The following is a 19,099-nucleotide window of genomic DNA, read 5'->3' on the forward strand; positions in this document are numbered from 1 at the left end:
TCATGATGACGTCATCTACGCGCCATTTTGTAAAATTCTTCATTTCATCATATCTTCATTATCAATTATCAAAAATCAACAATATTTACATGACATTAACTTCAGGTTAAAGGTCAAATGTCAATGTCATCAAAGGTCATGTAAACGTCATCAAATTTATGCAAATTTGGTTGTAACTTCTCAAATATAGATTGTTTTTCGCCCAGATTTCGATATGTTGTAGTTTAGAATGTACTCTTTCTCCTCAATTAACATGAATTTTCGTTTTGAGAAACGCATCATTGCGTAAAACAGCGATGAAAAGAGGCATGTCATTTTCCTCATTTTGCGTGTAATCTCTATGGGACATGACTTTTTCTCAAAACTAGAATCGACATTCCTCTATTTCGTGAGCCATATCTCCATTTTTTCTTGTCGGTTTCACCTGAGCTTTTAGTATGTTGTAGCTGAGATCCTACGCTTTCGGAAGTGTGCCCTCCATTTTTTGATCAGATCCCGGGATCATGCCCGTTTTTCACTTGCAAAATTGGTATTGTAATTCTCAAAATTGCTTACGTGTAATCCCTATGGGGAATATCGTAGCTCAATGGATAACGCATTTGACTTGCTTTCTCGAGGGCGGAGGTTCGAGTCCTGGGGTGAACAAGATGATTTTTTTTTCCATTTTTTTTTTCTTTTTGCCACCTCTTACATGATCCTTAATGATAATTAAAAGGCACAAAAATTTAAATTTAGCAAGATAAAAGAGATAATTACTTTTTTCATATCACATGTATTGTCATACATCAAAGAGACCCTTTTCACAGTGCTTTATCATCTCCCGTCTTTCACAAGTATTCCATCCATAATGAGCATTCCATTGTCATCATGAAGATCATATTGATGTGCATGAACATGGTAATAGTGATCATGATGGAAATAATAGACAGACCACCTAATTCATCTGCATGACAAATTAAATTCTAGTTTCTTATTCTTTTTCTTCCCCCTTTTTGTTTTATTTTTTTCATCTACATGTACATATAAGTTTCTGTTATGGTAACTCCCATAGGATCTCGGCAAGACAGCTTTCTGCTGGTATAACACCAAGCTGGTATAACCAATTATATAGTACACATTTTACGTAATCAGGCATAGTGTCTGTCAAGCCATTTAGACAACAGAAATTACCCTCTGGTATTTTATCAAAATGGAGACAATGGCAGGGCTGGGATTCAAATTCAGAACCTTACGATCATGGGCCCAATAATTTTTTTTCCTATTGTTCTTCGCCAATGTTACGCGACGTGTAACAAGATGGCAGCGTAAACATTGGGCGAGTCTCTTCCGTCTTGTCATATTTTTCTCATTTTTTTGACGAATTCTATTTCAAAAATATAATCGATAGTGTAGAAATGTCGGAAATGAAGTTTTATCCCATGTATATGATTTGGGGCTAGATCTTTTGGAAGGAAAGTAGAAATCTCAGGGGTGCAAGTTTCAGTTTTGTTGCCCTTCGTGCATATGAATGGGAAGGAAGACCTGGCTTCGTTGAGAGTAACCTTACGTTAGTAAATGATTTTTATCGAGCTAGAAGCCGCCTGGCTAATATCGACCACAAAGTGAAATCGAGGAGAAGTTGCAATAAAATCTTATCATACAGAATACAAAGGTTAAAACCACTGCAAGAATCAGAATTTTAAAAGCTTAAATATAAAACTGAGGTTAATTATTTGCGCTCATCTTAATTAAGTAACTGTAAAAGACAATTTTACGGGGATGTTTCATTGTGTTTGCCGCCTGTTCATGAGCTACATTTCATCAACACCAACACCGAACTTGAAATCACCATTTTCCCAATCCCTAGGGTTTTGGTGGTGTTGCTGAATGGGAAATTGCACGAAGTCGAAGATCGTCAACACCAGCCGCAGTGGTGAGTTCAGCAGACATTCAACTAATGTTGTAAGTTAGAGCAATTACGGGATCGGAGTTCGGTTCGGAAGTTTTGCTCCTAAAATCGGAATCGGTTCGGATATCGGATCGGAAGATATTCAAAAACAAAAAAATACATTAAAATTTGTATGTGGCCGGCGCGTGGACAAATGCGGCACACTACACTGATGGCAGAATTTGTTTTGATCTCCGACAAAAGCGGAGGAAGAAGATGATGAGTTGTTTTGATCTCCGACATAATCGGAGGAAGGAAAATAAGATAATGACATTCCAGCACGCGACACTACCGCCGATCAACGATAGGCCTCTTCTCTACAACATCGTGGTGATGGCGGAGTCCGTCGTGAACTTTTAGAGGCCGCATTACTTACCGAAAAAGACGCAGTATTATCCAAAGTTGTTTACGATGATATTAACCTTCTCTACAACATCGTAGTGATGGCGGAGGTAATCGTAATTTCAAAAAGGTCGCATGACCTCCCGAAAAAGATGCATTATCAAGAGTTGTTTACCGTGATATTCACCTTCTCTACAACATCGTAGTGAAGGTGGAGGTAATCATAAACTCTTACAGGTCGCAAGACCTCCCGAAAAAGACGCATTATTATCCAGAGTTGTTTACCATGATATTCACCTTCTCTACAACATCGTAGTGGTGGCGGAGGTAATCGTAAACTCTTAAAGGTCACATGACCTCCCGAAAAAGACGCATTATTATCCAGAGTCGTTTGCCATGATATTCACCTTCTCTACAACATCGTAGTGATGGCGGAGGTAATCATAATCTCATAAAGGTCGCATGACCTCCCGAAAAAGACGCATTATTGTCTAGAGTTGTTTACCATTATATTCACCTTCTATACAACATCGTAGTGATGGCGGAGGTAATCGTAAACTCTGAAAGGTCGCTTGACCTCCCGAAAAGACGCATTATTACCAAGAGTTGTTTACCATGATTTTCACCTTCTCTACAAAAATAATAATAATAATCAACATTTATAAAGCGCTTAATACGCGTTGTTTCTAAGCGCTGGATACATAGACAAAAATTGCAAGTAACAGAATACAGAATAATATACCCTTAAAGACTACAAAAAATTAAGGAAAATGCATGAAAAATACATGGAATAACAAAGCAGATTATTGATTAAAAAGGTATGTTTTCAAGCTAATCTTAAATGTGGAAATTGTTGGAGAGTCACGAACGTAGACCGGGAGAGCATTCCAAAGCCTAGGAGCACATACGGCGAAGGCACGATCACCGTAGCGGGTGCGGGTTCGAGGACCATGAGAAAGTTGAAGATGGATAGATGAGGATGAGCGAAGTCGGATAGAAGTAGGGGTTTTAGGTGAGATGAGTGCTTTGATGTACGCTGGAGAGAGTCCATGAAGAGCCTTGTAAGTGATGAGTAAAACCTTGAATTTGATGCGTTGAGGGATGGAGAGCCAATGAAGAGAGCGAAGAATCGGTGTAATGTGTTCACGCTTTCTGGTGCATGTGATAAGACGGGCTGAAGCATTCTGGATACGTTGGAGTTTGTTCAGCTGTGATGAAGGTAAGTCCACTAATAAACTATTACAATAGTCGATGTGAGATGTGACGAAAGCGTTTACAAGGCGCTTAGTGGAACTTATGTCTAAGTACTTACGCAGCTTCCCAATTCTATGAATTCCATATGCAGCATTCTTACATGTTTTCTGGATGTGCTGCTTCATAGAAAGGGCATTATCTATAGTCACCCCAAGATCCCTGGAAGACTTCGAAGGCACAATAGCAGTTCCGTCAATCACCAAGTCGGGAAGCTCACTAGATCTTCGGAACGCAGACGTCACGTGTAGAAGTTCAGTCTTAGCCCCATTCAACTTGAGATTGTTGCCGTTTGCCCAGTCCTTCACATCGTTAATACATTGCTCTAGTGTCACAATCCCAGAGGCTGTTTCGTCCTTCTTGAGAACAACATACAACTGTGTGTCGTCTGCATACAGCATATGGTCAACTCCTCTATGTGAGTTTATTACATCACTCAGTGGACTTGTGTAGAGGATAAAGTCTAGCGGTCCCATAACAGATCCCTGTGGGACTCCCCATTCCAGTGGAAAAGCATCAGACTCAACTCTGTTAATAATTGTAACTTGAGTACGGCCCTTCAAATATGACGTAAGCCACTGTAAGACGACTCCATCAAAGCCATACCTATCATGGAAACGGCGAATCATCTTTCCATGGTCGATGGCATCAAAGGCGGACGAGAAGTCCAGCAAAATTAGAATAGCTTCACATCCTTCATCTACAGCTAGCAATAAGTCATTAGTGACCTTCAAAAGAGCAGACTCAGTCGAATGGTACTGACGATAAGCAGACTGCATCCTCGGATATAAGCTCGGATATAAGCCAACATCGTAGTGATGGCAGAGGTAATCGTAAACTCTGAAAGGTCGCATGACCTCCCGAAAAAGACACATTATTACCCAGAGTTGGTTACCATGATATTCACCTTCTCTACAACATCGTATGGCAGAGGTAATCGTAAACTCTGAAAGGTCGCATGACCTCCCGAAAAAGACGCATTATTACCCAGAGTTGTTTACCATGATTTTCACCTTCTCTACAACATCGTAGTGATAGCGGAGGTAATCGTAAACTCTTAGAGGACGTATAGTCAGATAGTCGCAAATATTACCGCGCATGTCAGCGTGTTCAACTAAATCTTATTTGCCTCCGCTTAAAGAGAAATGCCAGTAATTGCAGTAAACACTGATTTCATGAGAAAGTCTGTAAATCCAGGCTTAATTGTCAGTATATCATCGAGGATCTAGATCTGGTACAGTTACATAAACTGAACTTTGTGAAATCGTGAAATCTACGCTGAAAAATGTTCACACTGAAAATCACCAACACAGATAGGCACACGTGGGACAGTGTATTATTATTGCTGGAATAAAGACCCGACGGAAGTGACCGAATCCGCGCTTATTCTGCTTATTTCTCAGCAATTACACAATTTCTTCAAGAATCCTTTGGCACATATTTTTTATTCATACAAACAGACACTTGGGTGGTCATTATATTAGATTCTGTAAAAAGTCATTTTGAGACCGTTACCAAAACTGGAATTTATCTTTAGGATCAAAACATATCGTCTTTTCGCTGTTTTTCTTCCTCCATTCTTGTCGGAGATCAAAACAAATTATCACCAATTATCATCATCATCGTTTTGTTCTCCCCCGATTATGTCGGAGATCAAAACAAATCATAATCTTCTTCTCCACCTGCCTTTCTGCTAATATCGGAGATAAAAACAAATCATAATTTTCTTCCCCTTTATCTTCTTTTCCTCCCACTGCTTTTGTCTGAGATCACAACAAATCACCAGCGCATTTTGACGGCAAACATGTCGCCACATGTTTTTTTTTTGTCTTGTTATGTTTTGGCTTTTCCGATCCGATTTTTTCCCCACTGGTCAAAAATCTAGTTTGGAAAAATGTAGAAAAAAGGGGAAAATCGGATCGGATCGGGAATTGGAATAAAAATCGGTTACAGCATTACATTCAACAACCTTCAAACATGTCAAAACGAACTGCCAGAAATATGTCATATTTTCCGAGGTCAATCCCAACACCAGCCTGATTTCAAGTATCAGTACGGTATAGTGATTAGTGGCTGGTGTTGTCACAACACCAACACCAGATTTCAACACCGTACCGACTACCGACTACCGTACCTGAAATCACCCAATCAATGGCAATGGCAATGCCAAAGCCAGGCATTGAGGCAAAACAGTCTGTTCACTTCTTCGTCTCTCACTCATCAGAGTCACTTGTTTACTGCTACCATCTGGCCTGTAGAGAATCTACAGGTAGGACTATGGTATGCCAATGCTGTATAGAGCACACACTTTAAAAAATCATTAAAATATCACTTTTGTGACCAAAATTACTAATTTCCATACAGTTGCAATTTATTTATCATTAGTAATGTGGGAATATTTTTTGTATTTACTAGAGCGCTCAAAAACTTGAATTTTTGGCATATTTTTGTGTACGCCCTCTATTGGTGGAAAGTAATATGGCAAGAAAATTTACATTTTTTTATCTCTATTTTTAATTAAGAATAAATGATATAAAGAATCAAATTTAAATAAGAGCCAAGCAGTATGAAATAACAGGTCTAATGGAAACTGTCAGTGTAAAAAATCAAGCATTTGCCCCAAAGAAAAAGAGAAAATAAGCCAAACATTGCCACCCTTATTTTGTCACACATGGAGATATAACTTAATAACCGAGAACAAGGTTTAATATATTATAGACCTTATCGCAAATAGATTCACGCAAAGGATCATGGGATCGCAAAGGGGGCAATAGCGCCGCTGTTGTCCGGATGCGACCATGCGAGCGCAAGCAGCCGACAATAAAGTGTACGATTTCCATAGTGTATCAAAATACGATCGACGCCCGCAGCCAACATTTTGCTAACTTCCAGTAAACGCCTCGTCATATTTGTTTCAGAGTCTAACATCACTTTTCTTCTTAATCATGGGTGGCAGAGATAGATGTGCTGTCTATAGCTGCAAGAATTACCACAGATTTTATGAATAAAAGTATAATTTTCTTTCATTTTCGCGCACTGTCTGTGCGTGTTTTGAGCTGCGCAGCAGCTGTGCAGTGTGCTTGCATGCATGGACAGTGGGCATGCACTCTCGGCCCGGGGACAGTGTACGTCGGCGAGGCAGTGGAGGAAACTAGTCCCTAATTCCAAGCAAAAATAAAATGATGATCAATAAAACAAACTCTGCAGTACATTTGATTACTTTATTCTAGTTATGTATGTTTGTAATATCAATCGATAGTCAAGAATACATGTTTCATAAATAATTATCTCAATCATGATTTTATTCAGTAGGCCTAAAAACCGAGCTGTGTTTTCTTTTTCTCTCCACAGAGTAGGCTACATAATAGTTGCATATTATTCAGGATCGTGGTCGGACATTCTGAAGTTTAATTATTGGCATGCTTAGACAAAATAATGAATGAAATAATGAGAAAAAATTAGAATAGATGAAAATATATTGAGAGAAAAATAAGATACAAAAAAGAAAGTTAATGAGGAAGCTAGGTGATCTGTAAGAGAAGTGACTGAATGCGATGAAATAAATTGAAGATGTAAATGTTGAAATAAGATTTTTTTTATCAAAAGAATGGAATATATATCATTTATATGAATTAAATATCCATCATCTACTAAGTTTCAGACAAAATAAAATTACAGAGAGTTGGAGGGATGTTTCAAATTCAGGGATTTATTTCATCTGCATGCCATTTTTATATGTCCTTCATTATGTATATATATATATAAAAATAAATAAATAGATATACTGCATAGCTTATTTTTTTATATACTTTAGATTTGTCTCACCCCCTATATAGAGCTTGTATGATCAAACTAAAAGAGCCCGAGTTGCAAAGGAGGACTATATTTGCCCCAAAATAACAAAAACTATATTGCTAAATTATATGAAGATATATTCTTTGATGGAAAAATTTGCTATCTAATTGGGATCGCCGACGTGCTCTTTTCTAAAGTCGATCGGCATTGACCCGCAATCACCGTCTCACTTTTCCCACAAAATCTTCCCAAGTTTAGCCCCATAAAACTTCGAAAATACGGTGAGTATTGAGTTCATACTTTCACTGGGCAATCATGATACATAGATTGTTATATAAATCCACTTTCAAGTATCCAAAGTAATTTAAATACGAAGAAATCAGACTTTTAAAAAGGCCTGGATTTTGAGTGACACTGCACAAAACATATGGCGTTGTATGGCTTCCCAAAAGCCGATTCTGCGTTTGCCCCCTTTCGCATCCCGTGATCCTCTGCGATGACAGACGCCCTCACGCGACAGACGCTATTTGCGATAAGGTCTATAACCTTGTTCATTGAATGAGTGATCAGAGTCAGACATCACAAGTCAGTACCGTACATTGACTGAATTAGTTAAGAGTAGATCTAGATCTACTCACCTGCTCAGCTTCTTGAGAGATGGGAGTTAGTTTTAGGAATGCGATGAATATGCCTCGCGGAGAACTTCCAGAAGGTACCGGTAATACGGTATATTTCTCTTCCCATGGCCAAGACAGTATTAAATATTGTAAAGATCTCCAGTCTAATTCTCTCCAAATATAATAGATATGGGTGCTGCACCAAAATTTAGGAAAATGATAGATGGCGCTCTTCAATTTATTCCAAGGCCCTAATCTTCTTCGCCTATAAAATCTTCGTCGAGTATTTGCTATCTTCCTCCAAGTCATGGGGTGGATCAAAGTTTGCATCTATATGCTCTACCTATATTTCATCTCCCTTTCTTATTACTCCTGACTGCCTCCCCCTTCTTCTTTCTTCTTTTTCTTCTTCTTACTTCTTCTTCTTCTTACTTCTTCTTACCTCTTCTTCTTCTTTTCCTTCTTATTCAAAGCTTTCCGCCCTTGCTCTCTTCCCCCTCTCTCCCTCTCTCACTCTCTCTCTCTTTCCCACTACCCCCCTCCCATTCTCAGATTTATCATTTTCTCCATTTGGAAAAAGAACTGGGGTTCTTAAAAAGACGACTTGGTTCTTGAAACGACAAAAAATGATGAGTCTACATTTTTATTTCCCTGAACATCTTAAGTGATTTTACAAAAGAAGAATGAAAGAAATTATAAAACTTGCCCGACAGCGGTTTTACCGGATAAAGAAAAGTAACAAGCACAGAACTATCGTAAAAATGACATCTCACGAATCCCAAGCAAGGAAAATATATAACGAACGGGAATGAATGCATTATTACCATATATAGTATGGCCAGAAACTATAATGTTCTCCCAAATAATTTGATAGATCAGGGCAGCATTAATTTTCATCAATATTTTTGTATGACAAGTTGTCATATCTGACAACTTTTCTTGATTTTGATCGGCTGAGAAGCAGTATTACTAAGGTTAAAGGTTACTATCGGATAAACCAGGACTTGTCACATAAAGCATTCGACAAGTCCTTTAATTGTCCGACAAATTGTCAGATCTGACATCTTTCCTTGATTTTGATTGGCTAAGAGGCACTGGTACTGTGGTAACTATCGGATAAAACGTCTGACAAGCCCTTTCATGAAACGCTCCCCAGAGGTATTCTTTGCAGTGATGTATATTTTGATTCGTGCCAAAGTATGATGTCAGTGATGCCACAATCTACAAGAGTTGCATTAAAATCCATTTCAAAACACCCTTTTTTCAGTAATTTACATGATTGTTTAATAAACACTATTTACAATCAATCCTCAAGTTAATCATTAAAAAGAGATTTGCAAACAAATAAGTATATAGAAAAAGCAGTGCATTTAAATATTTAATTCAGTTTGATGATAAGTGTTTTTATTTTGAAACAGTTACATTTCACAAAGTGCTATTAAAGAAAATAGATGAAAATGATTATAATCATCAAAATGTCATCGTTGGATAAAGAAAAGTAAGTAAGTTGAATAATTTGATATTGAGTAATTGTAAAAGATTATGATACAAACATATTTTGACAAATATATTTGACATACAATTTTTTGTGGCATTTTGACCCGCATTTTTTGGCTGGTCATCCGGCCCTCCTTTTGAATTTCATGGTCGGGTTTTTTTTTTTTTTTTTTTTTTTTTGGGGGGGAGGGTCTAACTCTGTTGCTCTTTTACATATAATTATGACAATAAGAACCCAATATGCAATTAACCACGGAAATTGTATACATATTTTGGCGAGAATTCATCACAACACTCAATTCCACATTGGAAATAAAAACACACACACCCTCACACACATCCTCCATCGTTGGCCCTATATGGTGTATAAAGTGGCGGATCCAGGGGTAGCCGGGAGCCCATAGCTGGGGGTAGTGGCGGACCGTGACCCGAAGGAGACAAATCATTGGAGGGGCACAGCATTGTTCACAAACAATACAGTGCCCCTCTTCACGGTTCGCCACTGGCTGGGGGCAAAATGTAAAAATGTTGGACAAAAGACGTATATGAAATGTTTGGGCCCATAAACATAATGATTTTGGTCCCCACCATGCATGACATCAAGAGTTTGTTTTCATTCTCACAAATTTAAATTATATTTAATGATATTGATTGTATTGATTTGACTTGACATGTATGTTAATTTATATTTAAATTAATTTCAAATATGTATTTTTTTCCAATATTGATTTTTCTTCATGCTATTGTTTATTTAAATTGAATCAATCTATCTTGTACTTATTTGTATCATTTTGAAGAATGAAAATAAATTTGAATTGAATTGAATTTAGAAGAAAATGTGGACCCTATGGGGGGGGGGGGAGAGCAGGTCTATCAACATGGTAGTTCCCAACAACTGATGATATCCCATGTACGATAATGGTTGAAACCTTTGATTGATTAAAATGATCATGTGTGTTTTTTTTAAAGATCATCTGGTACTGAAGCTGATTTGATCCCGCAAAACATACATCAATAAATTTATTTTGAAGTCGGACAATGTTAGATTTCCAGGTTTGCATTCGTAAAATGATGAAGGAAGCTGTATAAAAAATATATTTGATTTTTCCATGCACAAATGCTTAATTTCTCTTGTATTTCATTATTTTCCTCAGATATCATTATTTCATTTTTCATTTCATTTTTCAATTTCATTATTCTCTTCAGGTATCTAGCGCTCCATCTTCTGATCTTCAATTCAATTCAAAATGGTTTATTGAAATACTTTCTTTGCGGCAAAAGTTGAATTAAAATAGTTTACATTTCAAACAATAATCAACAATAACAAGGTAAAATTACTTAGTACTGGGATCACACATAATTGTGCAACAAAATAACAAATATTTATTTAAGTAACAGGACCCTTTAAACACAATGTGCCTATATCTGCAAAATTTTGTAATTGAATTTCTGAAAGCTTTAGAGAAAGATCATTCCACGCTTGAGAAGTAGTTTAATATAAAAAATAAATGTTTATTTATGATCACAAAATCTATTCAATAAAAATGCATAGGCCTATTATGTTCCACACTCTAATGGGGGCATACATATTCATTGTAATCTAGTAATGTAGTGGATTCATTATTTTGTGGAAGTTGGCTAAATCTGAAAACAGGATTTAAAGAGGACTCAATGTTTTTTTCTTTTGTCTATAATTGATTATTCCGAGTGTAATCAATACCTGAGGCTGGAATGAATGTGGAACTGAGTAGATGAAGAAATCATACTGTATTTATTGATCCCGTTTGCAACGATAAAGATAAGTATGGTTTCATTTCATTTGGTGTAAATCTTTTCAAAGAGAGGGGAGATACAGTGATGGAGTGGACGATTGTTATTCCATTGATGTTTATCCTATTCTCGGGTATGTAAACATATTTTTTCTTCCAAATTAAGAAAGATGAAGAAAATTCAAAAATGCTTGAGAGTTGAATTATTGCTTGTGGGGAAACTTTTGAGCAAAACGAAAAATTGTGTTTATATAATTCATTTTTCAAACACCAAAATCCACAGACGAAAACATTGATTTAATCTCCATACTTTAATTCTTATTAATACGTTTATTTTTTTTTTCAACAGATGTAACGGTCGGTGTGAATTCATACAATGATCACGTGATACAATGCAAAAGTATCAACACTGCATCGGGAGAGACGATTCAACTTGTCATCAAATGGGCTTCCCGCCAAATGATGATCCGTAACCATGACGATGTCGACCATTTTAAATGCCCTACATCACCAAAGATCTGTACACTACCAGGTAGGTTTGTGGGTTTCGTCATGAGAAAAGGTCTAGAATTATTGAGGATGGTTTGTTAAAGGTGGCGATTTAGGAAGGGGTGATCACCATATTTGCGTAATAGAAACTTTTATATTATAATTATTCACCTGAAATTAGTCAGAATGAGAAGAAGGGGAGGAAAGGAGGGAAGAAGGAGAGAGAGAGACATATTTTGAAAAATATATAGACGAAATTAGTCTTGCTAGCTATATGACACACCACATGCATAACAAGTAATCCAGAAAGCTTATACACGAGTGAACGCAGATGAACGTAAAAAAAACATTTTCCTCAATGGGCAAAATTTGTCAATAGTGATTATAAAGTCACTTTTTGCCGTATATAGCTCTCAAATCAGCCAGTAATCTACTTTGTTATAATCATACAAAGGTATTTTTATTTTATATCTAAGTTATACGGGGCGTTGTGGTCTAATCTGAGACGCGTGGGTTTGATTCCCAGCAAGAAATTTACCCACATTGTGCTGCACTCAAACCAGGTGAGGTAAATGGGTATCGACAGAAAGTAATTCATCAAAAATCTGTGAGCCCCGAAATCGGTAGACTAGCTTAGCCGGGTAATACAGGAGCGCCTACGTGAGCTATACAAATCCTACATTATTTATCATTATTATGTGTAAGTTCACCCAAGGAAGAAGTTGCTTTGAATATCACAGTAAACGCGCATAACTGAATATTTTATCCAAATTTGATGCAAAATGAGAAAATGGATTTTGAAGTATCCCCTATATTTTCTCCGAACAGTGTTTGCACGACACAGATGATCTGCATTAATCATATTCATTATTTCTCGTGTTTTTTAAAATGTGAATTCGTGTAGATTTGATAAAAAATCTTGACTGATTAATAACAAGTTAGGATAACGGTCATTCCATGCACATGTTCAAGGTTACATAAACTAATGTTTTACATTGATAAGAGGAAGAACATGAAATATTTCATACAAAGAAAGTAATAAGTCGCACTAGCCCAACACCCTTGCATGTTTTGCATGCCACATGTGGCCTCCATATAAAGTAAATGTTTAATAAAAGAAATAATAAAACCTAACCTAAAAGTCATTTTATTTCCCTTTTTTAGATCCGAATTTGAAAGAATTTCCAGAATAGCGCTTGCTTGATTTTCTACAGTGCGTATCAAAAAAAAGTTTACACTTTAAAAAAGCCCTGGGAATAAAATAAAATATACAACATGTGGGTAATTTTTTCACATGTAATCTTGGGTTTGGGTCTCATCTTTCCAATGAAAGTAAAAGATTTGACAGAATGTTACACTTGAGTAAGCACTTTTTGTAAAGCTTGAAGAAATCTGCGCAGAAATGCTCGTTTTCACGCTGTGTCAAGGGGAAAGGGCGAAATCAAACTTACCCTGCGAAACATTTCTTATACATTTCCCTTGCACTTTTGGTCAGTTGAAATAAAACAGAAACATTCAAGCAATTTGTAACAATTTTGCCATCCAAATTAAAATTTCAACACTTATGTAAGCACAACCTTTACCCTTTTTGTGCCAACTGTATCTGAGGACATGACTGAATCTGAACAAAAGTTTGTATCAGACATCTCCAGCATTTTTTTCACTAAGTTTTTATCATTTAAAGTAGGTTTACATTTCATTTTTCATTAATACTTGGTTTTCCACACTTTTACCAAGCTTGACAATGATTAACAAATGAAAGTCGAGCCTAAGCCATTTCATGCAAATCACAGCTCACTGTAAAGCAAATATCGTCACGATGGCCTCGGTGTGTGGGGAGTGGGGTGGGGCGCAATGCACTCTTCGAAGTGTTTCGGGCAAGGAACAAGTTAAAAAGGTGAAAGATATCTTGGAACCAATTTTACTAACTAAATACCACGTGTTCTTCATGATTAAGGTTTACTTTTATTCGCATAACTATTTCAAAGTTCTGCGCAAAACATTTTTCACTAACTTTTCAAAAGTAAGTGGTGCTCACTCAAGCGGCAATATTTTTCAACAGTTATATCTTCATTTGCTTAATTGGACCTGTACCAATGTTAAAATATGAAAATATGTTCTGGATATTACAAATGTATAATTTTACAGGATTTTTTTGTAAACTTCTTTTTGATACGCACTGTATATTGATTCAAATTAAGTTTTTGTTGAGCACCTAACAAGGTGGATATGTGCGCAATATAAATACCCTATATTATTATTATTTAAATATTCATATCACATAATTTTCCTTTAAGAAAACTGGATCACGTACACGTTACTGTTATTGACAGTGCTTCTGTATAAATATATCACTTGGTATTCAATTAAGGTTGTTTTTATAAATTTGAAGTCTAACTTAGGCGCTTCTATATTACTCGGCTAAGCTAGGCGTTCATAGCGCACACAGCTTTTTAAGGAATTACTTCCTACCGGTACCCATTTACCTCACCTGGGTTGAGTGCAGCACATTGTGGATCAGTTTCTTGCCGAAGGAAATAACGCCATAGCTGGGATTCGAACCCACGACCCTCTGTTTCAAAGTACGACGACTAATCCACTGGGCCACAACGCTCCACATGTTCATGTTCAGATGTAGAGTAATCAATTATTTTCTTCTTCTTGTTAAATCTACACTTCGTAATTCCGAAGGTTCGTAATTCCGAAACACGTAAATTGCCTATACTTCGATGTTTGTTAATCCGAAAACGTAAAAGGGTTCGTTAATCCGAACATTTGTGGCGTTATTCCGAAGGTTCGATGTTCCGAAGGTTCGTGAATCCGAAAACGAAATAAGGTGTGTTAATCATTTAGTTTTCGGACTAACGAACCTTCGGAATTACGAACCTCACTTCGTTTTCGGACTGACAAACCTTCGGAATTACGAACCTCATTTCGATTTCGGACTAACGAACCTTCGGAATTACGAACCTTCGGAAATACGAACCTTCGGAATAACGAACCATCGGAATATCCGAACCTTCGGAATAACGAAGCTTCGGAATTACGAATGTATGCGGTTAAATCAAATGCAATAGTAATTACAAGCTATGAAATACAAACAGGATTAATAGAGGCATCAATAAAACACCCGCATATAAATCATGTGACTCATTTAATAGTTTCTGAAACAGCGACCAATCCATGCTTTCTTAAATTTTCTAAATTAAAAACATTTTTATGCATCCACTGACCCCCCCCCTCCATATCCAGTAGGGGGTCAATGGACTAGGCATAAAAATGTTTTGAACTCCGAAGTCTGTCGAAACTTTCCTCTGACCAGCGAAAGAGGGAAAACATGAAAAAAGTGGTTCATCACGGTTCTAAGGGCAGGATCCGGTACATGCTCTGGTATTTTACATTCATTGATTGCTCTTAATTCCGTAGCCCCTCCCCCTTATAGATTTGCCATTAAATATTGAAGTATTAAAAAATAATAATACTTTTTTTTTATATATATTTCAACAAAAAATCTTTCCAATTGTAACGTATTTGAAGCCAGTCAGATAACTTTGTTTGTCACATAATGAGAATACCGTGTGTTCCATTTACTATTTATGTGAATGCCAATTATTAGGATTATTGATATATTTGGGGTAGTTCATAATCATCTAAACGCTCATTGTTCAGGCAGATAACTGAATATGACAAATCAATGCTTGCTTTCAGCGAATCAATAAAATGTTAAAATTACAATTTATCCTCAATTCCTTACTGAATGCTAGTAGTCAAGTTTATTAATGCACATGACCCAGATTTTACCGAGCTGTTTTATTTTTAGAGATATGAACTTTATGGGCAACTGCCGAACAGTGAATAGATGTTAAGTATACTTTGATAGTAACAAATGAGCACTTATAATAGTTTAATCAAATATTCTCAAAGCTGGTAATTATGCAATCAGAATTTATTAGAATGTAACTCCCCAAGGGCGGAAATCTCTCCTCAAAGGTAGGTTATCACCCCAAATGTAAGGTCATTTATACCAAAATAAATTCGACAAGCAAGGAAAAAAAGGTTATCACCCAAAAAGTCAGGTCATCTCGTCCAAAATACAGGTTTTATTCGGATTTTGAATGATTTTTTTCTTTCCATCATAAAAGACCAAAAATAGTAGGGGGACATTTGATATCAATATCAATTGTCGCCCTACTATTTTGGGTAGGGGGACGCGTCCCCCCTGGGATTTCCAGAAAGACATATTTGAAAATCTTCCACTGATATCATGGACCTACAACAATAGTAGTAGGTCTATGCTGATATTAAGTAGGCCTACGTACCCGGCAAGCAATTTACAAGAATCGTTGACAAAATGGGCACATTCCTAGTTTTCCACTATTTCACGAACTTTTTTTTACATACTTTTGCTAATCCTTTTCAATCCTGCTGCTTCAAATTGTGATTAGTAACCCCCTTAATCATGTTAATTCTAAATTTGTACAGATTGTCTGAGTTCTCCCTGTCAGAATGGATGTACCTGTATGGAGACCGATGTAAGTTATAAGTGCATCTGTCCGGGTGATGGAAGCAATGATCACTTTGAAGGTAGGCCTACTTATTTAAAATGATTTTACTTTTTAACTTCAAACGTGAAGATAATGATAATAATGATAATAGTAATAATATTAATATTATCATTATTATCATAATTATAATAATAACGTTTTATTTACCCAGGGTAGCCACTTCAGTTAGGAAACTGCTCTACCAGCGGGCCCTGCATAACATAATATTTTATTACACTGGAAGCGTCGTGGTGTAGTGGTTCTTGCCTTGCAATCATAGGGTCATTGTGTTCGAATCCCACCACGGCCTAGCGTCCTTTGGCAAGGCGTTAATCCACACTTTGCCACTCTCCACCCAGGTGTAAAATGGGTACCCGGTAGGATGCGAAGTATACGTAGTATACCTATCAATTGAGTCTTGGAACTCTTGTTTGAATGCTCACCAGGGAGTGGAGAAAGTGCATACATTGTGTGCGGGCATGTCAGGATCCGATGACCGGGGTAATAATAATTGCAATGTAAAGTGTTAATAATCGCTATATGTAAATGTAACTTTTATTATTATTATTATTATTATTTATACCCTTCTCCAATCTAAATGCTGAGCGCCTCGCAAGAAGGCAGAAGGTCCCATTTTTAAAAGTCTTTGGCATGACCTGGCCAAGGATCATATATATATAAGTGGTTCCTGTGATTATGTCATAAGTGTAATATGATAGTGAACGAGCCATCTCTCATGCGGCACAAAATGTTCTGATAATAACACTTATTTATCCAGGGTAGCCACTCTTAGCTGTAAGCTGTTCTTCCAGCGGGCCCTGCATAACATAATATGTTATTATTACCCTTCTCCGTTCTAAATGCTGAGCGCCAAGCAAGAAGGCAGAAGTCCCATTTTTATAAGTCTTTGGTATGACTCGGCCGGGGATCGAACCCACGACCCCCGTCCATGAGGTGGGTGCTCTACCACTGAGCCACCATGTCCGGTGATACAAGTACGATATTACTCACTGTGACTCTCATTGTAAAGATGGTCAAATGAAATTTCGTACAAGGGGTCATTTGACCAGGAATGTTTTCTGTGATGCGAAGTTTGACGTATTATTTCAGATGTATTTTTCCTGCTACCAGGGTGGTATATTCTCAAGGTCACTTAAGAATGGGAATATAGACAATGGAAAGCTTCTTCTGGATACATCACACACGTAATGGAACCGAACTAGTTACACCATACCTATTCAATCTTATAACAATTCTTTTTGTAAATATTGTCAGATGACAAAATACATTAATTCCTTTATATATTATTTTACCTCGTGCTAAATAGGCCTATGCCCAGAACTTAACCGGACCTATCTTCTTGATCTAAAAGGCCTGAACTCAAATCTTTCCGAACCAGTACAATGTCAAAACGGTAAACATTTTCCTCATTATATAGTCGTAAACTGGCGTGAAGTGTGTGTAAACCCGTCGTGACGGCGTGTCATGTCGTTGCGAGAATTTTGAAACATTCACAATTTTGGTCACGACAAAATTTAGCGACCAGTTCGTGAACTATGCGCAAACTTTTCGTGAACTCGTCGAGAAGGTGAGGGAGGATGCGTGGCAGTGCGTGCCATGCCACGACTGTCACGAACTGCTACGAATGGTTCACGAACAGCGCACGTCGAGTTCACGAGTAGTTCACGACATGTTAAAAAATAAGTGCGCGTCGCAGCGTGGCCGGGCTTTCCTACTGACACGGGCACGTGTACTTCACGCATCAATACTCAAGCAGTTCACGACTTGTTTAGGCACTTCACGAATAGTTTGCACATGGCACGAGCACTTCATGACGAGTTCACGGGTAGTTCAGACTACTGCGCGACAGTGGCGCTCGCATCGGTCCAGGGGTATAAATAGGACATCCTGGAGACTACTCGCCATTCCAGAAACGAAAAAAAATGACACAAATAACAAAACTCCCCTTCCCGTCCCCCCCCCCCCAAAAAAAAGAAAAGAACAAAAAAATACACCGAAAAAAAACACGAAAGCAAACAAAATAAAAAGAAGAAAAAAAATAACGAACAAGAGAGAAAGAAACTAAAGTACGGGGGGGGGGGGGGTTGGAGACACGCAAGAAAGTCCCCTCACCCACTACACCCCCAAAGAAAATATATATCTTTCCTTTTTTTCCTTTTCCTTTTCTCTTTCTTTTTAATTTAATTCTCTTTTCGTTTACTTCATTTTCAGTTTTTTTTTTTTTGGGGGGGGGAGGGGGCGTGCTTTGTTTTGGGTGAGTGGGGAAGGATTTCTTTTCATTATTTATGGGTTTTCATTTCCCTTTTCTTTTCCCTTCTTTTTCGTGTCTTTTTGGTTGTTTCTTTTTGTCTTTATTATTTCTTTGCAGGGGATAACTTCTCAGTCATATCTCTTGGAACAGTTCAGTATACTGTTATACTGTCCAACATCCTGCCTTCTGGTCATTCATTCCCTGACCCACACACTTTCCTTCGTCTATTTCTTCGAGGTGGGGTTGCCTTTTCTTGCTCTTCTGCCTCTTCCAATCTTTTCTGCTGCTTTTCAACAATGGATAGATCAGCGGCCAGGTATTGACATCTTCTTTTCCCTGCAGTGATTGTGACTCTGACATTCAGCATGTTGTCTCTTCCACAGTCAATCAAAAAAATGACCAGGGGTTGGGGGAAGCCCCTTTTTTACATGGCGTGCAAAAGTCGGCAAGACATCGTCTGAATTGCGCAAACTCGTCGTGCAAAACGACACGCAAACTATAGCCAGGCTGACACTTGCACGACTTTTGGCCACGATTTTGTCATGGCAAGTCGTGCCATTTTGGGGCACGAACTGGGAGGCTCCCGCACTGTTTAC

General features: G+C 37.5%; 2 protein-coding genes across 2 annotated transcripts in view; one reads left to right on the plus strand and one right to left on the minus strand.

Moving 5' to 3' along the window:
- The window catches only part of LOC121418931 (centrosomal protein of 170 kDa protein B-like), a 63,855-nt gene extending 55,768 nt beyond the window's left edge, over window positions 1-8,087 (minus strand). Inside the window, exon 1 of the mRNA XM_041613145.1 lies at window positions 7,954-8,087. The gene's annotated coding sequence lies outside the window, so the exon portion shown is untranslated. The remainder of the gene's footprint in view (window positions 1-7,953) is intronic.
- Window positions 8,003-17,707, plus strand: LOC121418096 (neurogenic locus notch homolog protein 1-like). Its single transcript, XM_041611801.1, has 4 exons — window positions 8,003-8,027; window positions 11,548-11,730; window positions 16,170-16,271; window positions 17,559-17,707. The coding sequence occupies exons 1-4, from the start codon at window positions 8,003-8,005 to the stop codon at window positions 17,705-17,707; spliced, it is 459 nt and encodes a 152-aa protein (XP_041467735.1).
- The last annotated feature ends 1,392 nt before the right edge of the window (window positions 17,708-19,099 follow it).

Source organism: Lytechinus variegatus, chromosome 7, assembly GCF_018143015.1.
Source record: "Lytechinus variegatus isolate NC3 chromosome 7, Lvar_3.0, whole genome shotgun sequence".
Classification (NCBI taxonomy): domain Eukaryota; kingdom Metazoa; phylum Echinodermata; class Echinoidea; order Temnopleuroida; family Toxopneustidae; genus Lytechinus; species Lytechinus variegatus.